This window comes from Chanodichthys erythropterus, chromosome 16, assembly GCF_024489055.1.
Source record: "Chanodichthys erythropterus isolate Z2021 chromosome 16, ASM2448905v1, whole genome shotgun sequence".
Lineage (NCBI taxonomy): Eukaryota > Metazoa > Chordata > Actinopteri > Cypriniformes > Xenocyprididae > Chanodichthys > Chanodichthys erythropterus.
In genome coordinates this window covers 30,265,946-30,278,718 of record NC_090236.1, presented here as the reverse complement: position 1 = coordinate 30,278,718, position 12,773 = coordinate 30,265,946, and the positions used below count along the sequence as shown (strand labels likewise).

General features: G+C 38.2%; 1 protein-coding gene across 1 annotated transcript in view; it reads right to left on the bottom strand.

Annotated features, from left to right (window-relative positions):
- dlgap1a (discs, large (Drosophila) homolog-associated protein 1a) overlaps positions 1 to 12,773 on the bottom strand; it is a 47,739-nt gene that overhangs the window by 18,329 nt on the left and 16,637 nt on the right. Inside the window, exons 3-4 of the mRNA XM_067362550.1 lie at positions 11,131 to 11,308; positions 9,812 to 10,049 (exon numbers count right to left, since the gene is read on the bottom strand). Coding sequence (XP_067218651.1) covers positions 9,812 to 10,049; positions 11,131 to 11,308 — 416 coding nt within the window. The remainder of the gene's footprint in view (positions 1 to 9,811; positions 10,050 to 11,130; positions 11,309 to 12,773) is intronic.

Here is a 12,773-nt window from a genome sequence, read left to right as displayed (position 1 = left end):
AGCAGTATTATCCCATCCATATCTCAGCCTCGAGCTCAGCCCGCACCAGTATTACATGCACGTCATGTACAATCACACTTCACCCCTCACACATACACACACATCCCCACAGACACTTTGCTGGATTCCATGCTCAACACTACCAGAGAATGGGGAGTTTCGGAATAACAGGCATACTGTATCATCAGAAATGCTTCCTCTGATTTTTGTTCTTGCTGAGAAAAATTGGGCAGAAACCCTTTGGCACCTGAACAGAAACACCCCATCTACATGAATACTGTGTCTTTATAAATAAATTCCACTAAACAAAATGCCTATTTGAAACACTTCGGTAAACAAACTATTTATCACATTTTGGCAAAACATGATAATAATAAAATAATAATCAGGTTAACAGTATCAGAATAATAATTATAAACATATAAACACAATATATACAATAGAACAAAGTTATAGAGTAAAGTCTAATAGAAGTATTCAGGTTCAGAAAAGTAATAATTGTAAAATAACACTGCATAGTATTCACTGTAAAAATAAGTAATTAAATATAATTATATATCAAATTAAAGGGTTAGTTCACTCAAAAATTAAATTTCTGTCATTTATTACTCACCCTCATGTCGTTCCACACCCGAAAAACCTTCGTTAATCTTCGGAATATTTTAGTTGAAATCCAATGGCTCTGTGAGGCCTGCATAGGGAGCAATGACATTTCCTCTCTCAAGATCCATAAAAGGTACTAAAGACGTATTTAAATCAGTTCATGTGAGTTCAGTGGTTCAATATTAATATTATAAAGCGACAAGAATATTTTTGGTGCACCAAAAAAAACAAAATAACGACTTATTTAGTGATGGACGATTTCAAAACACTGCTTCAGGAAGATTCGGAGTGTTATGAATCAGTGTATTGAATCTGCTGTTTGGAGCGCCAAAGTCACGTGATTTCAGCCGGTAGCAGTTTGACATGCGATCTGAATCATGATTCAATACACTGATTCATTGTGCTCCGAAGTTTCCTGAAGCAGTGTTTTGAAATCGGCCATCACTAAATAAGTCGTTATTTTGTTTTTTTTGGTGCACCAAAAATATTCTTGTCGCTTTATAATATTAATATTGAACCACTGTACTCACATGAACTGATCTGAATATGTTTTTAGTACCTTTATGGATCTTGAGAGAGGAAATGTCATTGCTCCCTATGGAGGCCTCACTGAGCCATCGGATTTCAACTAAAATATCTTAATTTGTGTTCCGAAGAATAACGAAGGTTTTACGGGTGTGGAACGGCATGAGGGTGAGTAATAAATGACAGAATTTTCATTTTTGGGTGAACTAACTCTTTAAAGTACTGTATATAATTAAAGTTTGATTAACATTAATGACAGACAGCAGCAGGTATTTATATGCTGCTGTCACTTTAAGACCTAATTTTACAAATCCAATATGATGATATTCATCTGATTTGTTTATGTTTTAACTGTTTATGTTCACAAGGCATAACCGAATGTGTTTATGAGAATACTTGCTGAGAAGGGTGTTTTGTTTTCACATGCAAAAAAAAGGGGAAAATAATAAGAAATAAAGTCACACAATGGAATACAGTCACAACTGTAAGATAAAAAGGCGAAATTATGAGAAATAATGTCACAACTGTAAGACAAAGTCACATTTTGAGATACTAAATGAAATTGAAATAAATAAAGTCGCAAATAGGAGAAAAAAAAATCAAAATTATAAGAAACAAAGTTGTAATTGTGAAATGTTAAGTCAAATTTATTAGCAATAAATAATTTATTCTTAAATTAATTAATTAATAAATAACTTTTACAAACACTTGTTTGGTGCTTCTATGAACTGAACTGTTCCAGTATTCAGTCCTTATCTTGTGAAATACCCAACGCTGCATATTTCCGCAGTTTTCCCCACAGCTTCAGTTCCATACTAAAAATCAATGGGCATGCGGATGGACTACAGATGAAACACTGTCCATACATTTAGCGCTGATTTAAGACATATCCAGCCATTTTCCACGCATTTCAAGTATGAACTTCTTTTTCTCTCTACACTGGACCTGCGAGGCTGCACACTCGTGTAACTTAAGGAGAACATTGATCGTCGGTTCAAGCAATGACAGCTGTGGTATTTTCCTGGCGTACACAGACAGGACAGCTCTAAAATAGCCTCCATCCTTTGACTATGAGTCTAAATGATAGCTGATGCTGGGCCAAGAACTCAGTTTAGAGACAGTGGGAGGATTTTGCAGTTGCAGCCTGAGGGACGTCACAGTTAAAGCGTCATCGGAGTGGTCTGTGCAGTCAGCCTTAAAAAACGGCACAACATTGTGCAAACAAATGCTCGACATTGTAACAACCCACCTGTCAACATCTAACCCCTGGCTGCTTCTCTAAACTTCCTGCCTTTTACTTCACTACCTCTCTCAGTAGGAATCCTCTGCTTGAGCTGTAAAGCTCAGGCTCGTGTTAAGATTTGCAAATGCTGAAAATAAGCAAACACTGTTGTCTAAACACACACACACTCCAAGGTTTAATGTTTTACCCTTACTGATGCAAAGCGAAGAGTTTGTATCATCTAACTGAATCTGTGTCCCGGCAGAGGAATTAAAGGCCGCACATTCATGCACGAGAGTGTAATGCCTTTTTATTAAAGTAATAGTGGGGAATGGATGACATTAATGGAAGAAATTGCCCATCACGTTCATTCATGACTCGCTTAACGTCTGAGCGTGTTCCCGAGAACAAGACAGATTATGCTTTCAGACTCATTGTCTGCTCCCTGTGGTGAGGATGAAGTATTGCACGCTAATGGTTTGTCAATTAGTTATACTAAAGACAAATACGGAGCAAAACCAAGCCATTAACACTTTATCAAAAGCTGCATGTTATTATGATAAAATAAACATGAATAACAGCTTCAGTAGAACATTTGGAACATAAACAAAGTGTAAAATCCTAAACTTCGCTACACTCCACTTCAAAGACTTTGCACACTACCCCAAAGGCAGTGTTGCAGCGTGTGATAAGGGCCTGCTGCGTACCAGGCAGATGGTGCTGCTCTGTTCGTCTGAACACACAGTGGTGTTCTGAAGGGGATGAAGAGAAGGTAGGTGCCCTCTCAATGTCAACCCTGACAGCTCCCTCAATTAGCCATCTCATAATTCGTCTGGCCGGGTCTCTGTGGCGAGGACATCTGGAAGGGCCCACACTGGATGGGGATGACTGGACACAGTGCTGTATCTACAGTCCAGTGGTACAGCATCATTCAATCACCCTCATGTCGTTCCAAACCTGTATGTCTTTCCATTGTGGAACAAAGATGAATATATTATTAAAACTGTTTTTATTGTTCATGCAACTGAAGTCAGTGAGGTCCAGTGCTGTTTGGGGGTTTCACTTACAAATACATATTGTATTACAGAAGTAAAATGGATTGCAAAAGGCAATGACGCAAACACAGCTAGAGTTGGGTACATACTGGCTTCAACCCTAACAAACACCACAATGCACAGCAATTCCCACTCTCAAATCAATGTCAGGCACAGATAGAAGGTCAGGTCATGTCTGTCACATCTCTTGCCAGAGTCAACCCAGCCAAGGCGTCACATCAGGCTCCTGCTCCCTTCTGAGCTTTGGCAGTATGTGAAGTTTAAACAAATTGCAGTTATCAATTGCACAGCCCTACCAAATTATATCTGCCTCCGGCTCGCAGGTGCATCCAATGTAGAGCAACACACTATCTCTAATTATCGACATCACACGTCTTTCAACAGCTAGCTCCAGAGTGACACGAGAGGATTGTTATATCATGCCACCGCAATCTACACAAACCAGTCATTTTTTCTTTAAATTATAGATGCTAAAAGTACTTTGGTATCAAGTAAATAGAAAAAATTGTAAATTTCCATCTTGCATAGGCATTAATAAATCGGTTATGTCTAAACTGAATGTAAACAGATACGGAAAAAAAAAAAGGAAATATATATTTTAATAATAAAATATGCAGCTGAATAGGCCTAACACTAGGAGTGCAACGGTACATGTATTCATCCCGAACAGTCCCTGTATGGATGTCACGGTTCGTTGCATACTGTCAGATGATGAATACAGTTAGTCACAGGCGATCTACACTCCAATCCAGAAGGGGGCGTGTGTGGTAATGCAACACTGTTTGCTAACAGCCACAACAGGAAAAAGTGCAGAAGAAGAAGAACCGACGATATATCATAGATATGTTTATGTGCAATCTCTCAACCACAGATACACTGATCAGGCATAACATTATGACCACCTTCCTAATATTGTGTTGGCCCCCCTTTTGCTGCCAAAACAGCCCTGACCTGTCGAGGCATGGACTCCACTAGACCCCTGAAGGTGTGCTGTGGTTAGACATCAACCTTCTTGGTATTCCTCAATCAATTCATTATAAAGAATATAACAAGAAAAAAATCATAAAATTATAAAATAATGCCTATTTTTGTATTCATTTTTTTGTACAAATTGTATAGGGTCGCAAACGACCCGAGGTGTGTATGAGTGTCCATATATTTTTTTCTGCACAACAATAATTGAATCTTAGATGACAGAATAAGTGCAATTCACCTTTATTCCACAAGGTGGCAATGTCTGATACACAATGATGAAGTGACGACTCATTTAGACAGAAAACGAAATAATAAGAGAAACATGAAATGGCTCAGCGATTTACTGCAGAGCAAGTAGGCCTACTGAACGCAATCAAATATGACTGTCACTGTTACTGGATGGATCTGGTGAAGCTGTTAGCGATCGAAATATTGATTTTGAAGAAGTTGAAAATTATATCGTTCTGAGAATATGTCTGAGATCGCGATTGGGCTCATATTCGTGACCTCAACCATAAAACTAGCCCATTATTTGCTGAATTTACTGGGAAATGAGCTCTGACGAGGACAGTGATTATGGCATAAAACATCTGCTCAAACGGAGCCCTTTCAAGCTCCAAAAGGTAACAAAATATGATTTATTTTATTCTTCTGTAATTGTTATTCTAATATTAGAGTTTTATATTATCACGACAGGTAGATCCTTCCATGTTAGATATAGATCCGAGTTGATAAAGACCCGAATATGTAAGAATGATTGGCGAAACAGCCATGCATTTAAGGTTTAAAGTTTAAAAATGAATGAACCCACTGCCAACAGCAGACCCATCAACACAATCAGTGATGTTTTGGGGGGGAAAAAAACAAAAAACCTCAGTCTACAGTCATTACATTTTTTTTTGAAGAATCCTGGCTGCCAGTGTGGATTATACTGGGTAAGATGAGATGATGAGACTGGTGTGTCTTTAAAACATCACTGCCTCCATATTTATCTAAGGGACAACTCTTTAGACCACACTGCCTCTAATTATAAATCTTAAAATCCCCTCATAAACAAGGTCTAGTTTCTTTTCAAGAGGGATGGCATGAAAATTAAAGCTTTGAAATAACAGTTTGTCAGTTCTGACAGTCTGTATTCCCTGGTGTTTTGATCCAATGGCAGTAACCAAAGATGTGACTCAAAGATGTGGTTAAAAGGCCTGAATATCCATTAGATTAAACCAGCCCAAAGGTGACATGAGCACTAACGTGAGACCCTAAAATTTATCTCATAATATTTCAAGAAACTTTTCACATTTCCTTACTTTTCTCCTCCTCAGCCAGCTGTCTTCTCTCCATAGATGCACTGAGGATGGTGGCCATATGTTGGCTCTCTGACTAGCCCCAGGCATTCGGAGAACACAGCACTCAAATCTGCATTACTAGTGCAGAGAAAGATTGCAGCACTGTCGTAACAACACCATATAGAATGAATGCAACGTCCAATGAGGGATTACGACATCAAACAGCTCTCCGAAAGTCCCGATTTATTAAAATTCAACATGTCAAAAATTGCAGCGGTGTAGATAATCTCTCATTTAATGTTTTTACTGACAAGTATTACATACTTGGGCTTTTCCAAACAAACTGCCAGTGTGAAAATTCCACAGAGACACTGTCAAACTTAAACCCTGTTCATACTGACATCAACCTGCAGCAAAAGCAATCAGAAGTTATTCATTTTCTGTAAGAATTGGTGGTTTTCAACATCTACTGTCCAGTGACTAGGTGGAGCTTTATTTATTTTATTTTTTTTTGTGAGATATTGAAGTCGAGTAAGACATTAATGCTCATTTCACATTTCACTGTTCTGTACCTGATCTGTTTTATACAATTTGAAAAAAAAAAAAAAAAAAACTGGCTCCATGACTTTTGACTTAAAAATGATAAAATAATAAAAAAGTGTAGAAAACTGTGCCAGAAGTTGTCTGCATTCTGAGGGAGTAGGATTCATGCATTGATAATTGTTCATCTTGTTCATGATGTGATGTATTATGCAGTGCTGCTTTATCCAAATGCTTCCCCCTGCAGAAATAAAACGTATTCCTTGTCAAAATAGACTGCCATCTTATTTTCACTGGCAATAGTTGTAATCAGATCTATAGACAGTTACACAGCCCACCAATAACATCAGGGCATCCAACGGCAGAAACGCTTTCTAGCGATCAACAGCATGAATGTGCAAATTTGGCTTTGCAAATTACATTCAAACTAAGGTAAAAATATCATTAAGAACAGACAGGCTTCACCAATAGGTTTAGTTCAATAGTAAAAACTCTAGGCACTTTTTTATGAAGATGTCAACTGTGATGAAATCACACTGGGTTCGGATGCTGGAGGTGGATTAGTGATCACTGGGGTTTCACATTAAAGAAAATCCCAGAGCAAAAGCAGACACAGGTCACACTGAGTTCATACATCCTGCCTGACATCTGGATCGCTGTTGGTCACCTGAAATCTTATTTGTAGTTTATTTTCAATTCTCAGCTTGAATCCTGAGCAGTTACATTTGCAAATGTGTATACATTTGTGTATAAATAAAAAAGATGCTCAATTTTCCATTTTTATATGGTGCACAAGAACATGATAGCCTACTCTCAGAGCACATGCAATGATTTACTCTTTCTCTATACATCAGATTAAATCATTCAAATTCACTTTATCATTCAATTCCCCATTACTGCTGTTATTGCCTCATGGTGCTAATAAAAAGCAAATTAGACACATCCTGTCAGGGCTTCTTAGGATAAACATGTGACCCACAGAGAAAACAACAACAAATGAATATTGATTCTGCCGTAGACAGCCTCCTTGATACAAGAAAGAGAGTTTTATATACTGATAGAGTGGGCTGCTAATGTACAGACAGACACAGACAGATAGATAGACAGACAGACAGGATGACAGATAGACAGATAGGCAGAAAAATGGATGGAAAAAATGACAGACAGACAGATAGAACAGCGGAGAGAAAGATATACAGATAGAATGACAGTCAAACCGATCCAACCATCTATCCAATTTCCTAGCGTTATTCCCGCTCATTTGCAAGGTCCGTTTCACACACACATTTTGATCCTGACACAACCCAGCACTGAGAGTGCTGGGACACATTCACACTCACACACACTCCTACGACAATTTGGCATATCCAATCCACCTAACTTTCATGCCTTTGGACTGCGGGGGAAACCGGAGCACCCGGAGGAAACCCACGCTGACACGGGGAGAACATGAACATCCACACAGAAAGGACTCGGCTCGAACTGGGGACCTTCTTGTTGTGAGGCGACAGTGCTAAATACTGAGCCACCGTGCCGCCCCAACGTCAGACAAACCAATAAACCAGTAAAATGGCAGAACAATAGACAGAAAAAACAGACAGACAGACAAAGAGAGATAGATGGATAGAATGAAAGATAGACAGAATGACAGACAGAACAATTTTTTCATTTTGCTTTTGATTTCCAACGATTAATCGGTATTTGAGGTAAAATGATTGTGCCACATTCTGTCTAGTGAAACTTCCTTTCTCGTTGGTGCACTTTTCTTCCCTTAATGGGGTCAATCAAAAATGAAAATTCTGTCATTAATTACTCCTCCTCATGTTGTTCCACACCCACATTCATCTTTGGAACAAAAATGAAGATTTTTTTGATGAAATCTGAGAGCTTTCTGTCCCTCCATTGACTGCTTTTGCAACTGAAACTTTGAGTTTATAAAGAGATCGTAAAACTAATCCATATGAATTGAGTGTAGTTTAGTCCAAATTTTCTGAAGAAACTCGATCGTTTCATATGTTAAACAGACTGAATTTAGGCTTTTATTCACACATAAACATTGATCAGCAAACATCAAGCTCAACCGAACCTGCTTGATGCATGAGAACAAACCTCTTGCAGAAGCTCAAACGTGCTGCATAACACATGAGAATTAACATAATTGGTTCTTGCACATCATGCGACCTTGCTTGAGCTTTTGTTGGTTTACCACAAGTGATCAGTGTTTATGTGAATAAAAGCCTATCTGAATAAAAAATAAAATTCAATCTTTTCATCATATAAAGCAATTGTGTCTCTTCAGAAAATTTGAACTAAACCACTCAATTTATACAGATTAGTTTTACAATCTCTTTATGAACTTCTTAAAGGTGCCCTAGAATTAAAAATTGAATTTATATTGGCACAGTTAAATAAAAAGAGTTCAGTATATGGAAATGGCATACAGTGAGTCTCAAACTCCATTGTTTCCTCCTTCTTATATAAATCTCATTTGTTTAAAAGACCTTTGAAGAACAGACGAATCTCAACATAACACTGACTGTTACGTAACAGTCGGGGTGTATGCCCCAATATTTGCATATGCCAGCTCATGTTCAAGGCATTACACAAGGGCAAAACGTCTGGATGTGCACAGCAGAATCATCAGACTAGGTAAGCAAGAACAATAGCGAAAAATGGCAGATGGAGCAATAATAACTGACATGATCCATGATAACATGATATTTTTAGTAATATTTGTAAATTGTCTTTCTAAATGTTTCATTAGCATGTTACTAATGTGCTGTTAAATGTGGTTAAAGTTACCATTGTTTCTGATTGTATTCACGGAGACAAGAGCTGTCGTTATTTTCATTATTAAACACTTGCAGTCTGTATAATTCATAAACACACCTTCATTCTTTATAAATCTCTCCAACAGTGTAGCATTAGCCGTTAGCCACAGATCACAGCCTCAAATTCATTCAGAATCAAATGTAAACATCCAAATAAATACTTTACTCACATGATCCGATGCATGCATGCAGTATGCATGATGAACACTTTGTAGAGATCCATTTTGAGGATTATATTAGCAGTGTAAACTTTGTTTATGCACTGTTTAAGGCAAGCTTGAGCGTGAGCATTTAAAGGGGCCATGACATGAATCGGCGCATTTTTTTAATTATGCCCCAAAATAGGCAGTTAAAAAAATGAATTTAAAAAAAATCTATGGGGTATTTTGAGTTGAAACTTCACAGACACATTCAGGGCACACCTTAGACTTATATTACATCTTGTAAAAAAACGTTCGATGGCACCTTTAAAGCATCAACGTTTCAGCTGCAAAGGCAGTCTATGGAGGGACAAAAAAGCTCTCAATAAAAGATCTTCATTTGTGTTTCACATATGAACGCATGTCTTACTAATTTGGACTGACAGGAGGGTGAGTAATTAATGACAAAATTATCATTTTTGGGTGAACTATCCCTTTAAAGTTATTGTCATAAAATGCAGTCTACTGTTGCTAAACTGTGGAACATGTTTGATAATAAAAAGAGATATTAAACACACAATAAGTATGATAGATAGACAGAGAGACAGACAGATGGAGTATGCACTTGCAGGCTGACCTGTGCTGCTCTGGATGGTTCTGACAGTAGTAGTGGTCCTTGGGGGGGAGGCCGGAAGTAAAGGTCCCTCGTCATCCTGCGAGCAGCCCTGGTCGATGGCACGCACGTAACTGTGACTCCTCATGCGGAAGCACCCGGGCATGGGCAGGTCCAGGGCGTCCACGGCCTGCGACTCCATTTCACTGAACACACTCTCACACACTGCCTCGATCTGCCCGTTAACTTCCACCTCACTCACCTGCAGGCAGGCAGAAGAGAAAAGAGGAGAGATACAGACAGAGAGAAAAGACAAGAAATGAAAATGAGAAAAGAACAATCAAGATAAACAGACAAGGCAGTGCTCAGAGAAAAGAGCGGGCATCATCCTTAAAATTTGCTTTAAGTCCCACTTACCACGGGTTATATAGGGGTGCAGAGTCAAAAGAAAGGGGAAAACAGAGCCAGAAACTACAGAGAAGTCATTCAGAGCAGGTGAGAAACACACAGGGCAGTGGCAAGAGGAGGAAGAGTCAATAAAATAAGAAACATAGTGAGGCTTGAAGGACAGCTTTATAGGGTAAATGAAGGTGTACGCCACACCAGCATGAAGGAAATCCTCAAGTGGGATTTACTGACGGGTTGGAAGATGGTGAGACAGTACTAGGATCAACATGCTCATTAGTGTTGATCCCAGCAGATACCGAGGGTGGATGAGAGTGGGGGTTAATGAAGATGTGATAATGTACAATTGTGGAAAGAGGAGGATTGTAGAAAGGGTGGGTGTTATAAGCAAGGCAGACAGCTCAAAACTCTGTCCCAATCACCCATGAGAGCTATACAGACCACATTCTTATCTACTAACTGGGAAGTTAACAGTCATGTGCCATCTACACAGTCTTTACAGGAAGGTCTAAAGCGTTTTAATGGAAATATTTCAAAACATTCTTTGTGAAATTAGTTTTTTGGTCTTCTATCAGAAAGCAGTCAACGCTGGCGCCAAATGGCAATGATGTCATTTTTGCCATTTTGTAATTAGCATGACAAATCAGTGCCTGAGTGTGCTTAAGATGGATGAGTAACTGAAGTGTGCCTAAGATGGATGAGTAACTGCCTGATGAATGCCATCCCACTTCAACGTAACATGGAGTATGTTAGTTGGTTAGACACATATATCTGTGATTGAACACTGCTATGGTGATGGCTCAGATTCATCTGACCGATGGATGAATCGGATGGTGGTTTCATGGTTTTTAACTGGACTTGTTGGGCTAATCTACACTGATTTTGACCTTCCTCCCCCTGCACCCCGCTATGACGGTGTGTTGGGGGTGAGCACAAACCTGGCTGATGGTGCTCATAGCCCTCATGTAGCTCTCGTTGCGTGAGCGGTATTGGGGAGAGGCTAGCAGAGCTTTGGGGTCCAGGGTGTCCAGGCTCCTATTGATGGAAACTTCACTCACCGCCCGCAAGTAGCTGTGACTCCGGATCTGCAGCTTTGGAGAGTGCTCTGCGGAGATCCTGTGGATGGAGAAAATTTTTGTTGAGAGAAAGCATTTTATTAAAATACTGAGTGTTTTAGCTAGGCTACACTATTCAGTTTATAATATATATATTATATATATATATATATATATATATGTGTGCTGTCAAAATTAGTGCGTTAATGTATGCGATTAATTTTTCAAGTTTAACACATTAAAAATATTTAACGCAATTAACGCAGCATCAGTTCTTTCCATCATAATTTGGCTAGCGTCACATTGTGATCATGCTCTTATTCACACAAATTCTTTCAAACCATCCAAGCGCCACAAGACATACGAAAATGTGCTATCTGTGAATGTCTGTGCGCTGTCTGTGAATCATGTTTGTCAGCGGCAGCTCTTAAAGTGACAGTAGCCTAATAAACCAGTTGTTTGATAACTTTATTCAGTTTCTGTATATTTCCTACCTGTTAGACAGGTAGGAAATATACACAAACTGAATAAAGTTATCAAACACTTTACTTGACTTTTTATAATGGGTTTATAAGAAGATTGTTGTAAGTTCACTTAAATTAAAAGTTGTTATTTTTTAAAGCCCGATAAATGTTGAAATTGATAGCTTTTAGTTATACTGTAATGTTGAATGTCCATAATTAATGTTTAAAAAAAAAAAATCAATTTCTTAGAGACATCAGTCCCAGTATTAGTATCAGTGATACTGACCTTCATTCATAAAAACATGCCATTTGAACAAATATTTAAAATATACTGTCTTTAAGTTGTTTCTAAATTTTTTTGGAGAGTAACTGTGGAATTATAACAACATAAAAATATTAAAAACTCCCATTTTAATTGCAATTATTACAGAAAAAAATTATAATAATAATAATAATAATAAACTTTATTTTATATAGCGCCTTTAAAGTTATATCTCAAAGCGCTTCACAGAAACATATAAATACAATAAACATACATTTGAGCAGAATTAAGAGGAAAAAAAAAAAAAAAAAAAAATCACTTGTATGCAAGCCTAAAAAAGTAAGTTTTAAGTGAAGATTTAAAAACACTAAAAGAGTCAGCATGTCTGATCTCATTGGGAAGAGCATTCCAGAGTTTGGGAGCAAAAGAAGAAAAAGCCCGGTCACCCATAGAGCGTAAACGTGTAGAAGGTACAATTAAAAAGCCAGAATCAGAAGAACGAAGATTGCGTCTTGGGGTGTATGCAGTTAAAAGTTCGGACAGATATTGTGGCGCTAAACCATTCAAGGCCTTGTAGGTGAGCATGAGAATTTTAAAATCGATGCGAAACCTGACCGGTAGCCAGTGCAAAGACTCCAAGATGGGAGTGATGTGCTCACTTGTCCTGGATCTTGTCAGGATTCTGGCTGCTGAGTTTTGGACATACTGTAATCTGTTTATGGTAGATTTGGAAACCCCAGCAAGCAGAGCATTACAATAATCGATACGAGAAAAGATAAATGAATTGATCAGTTTTTCAG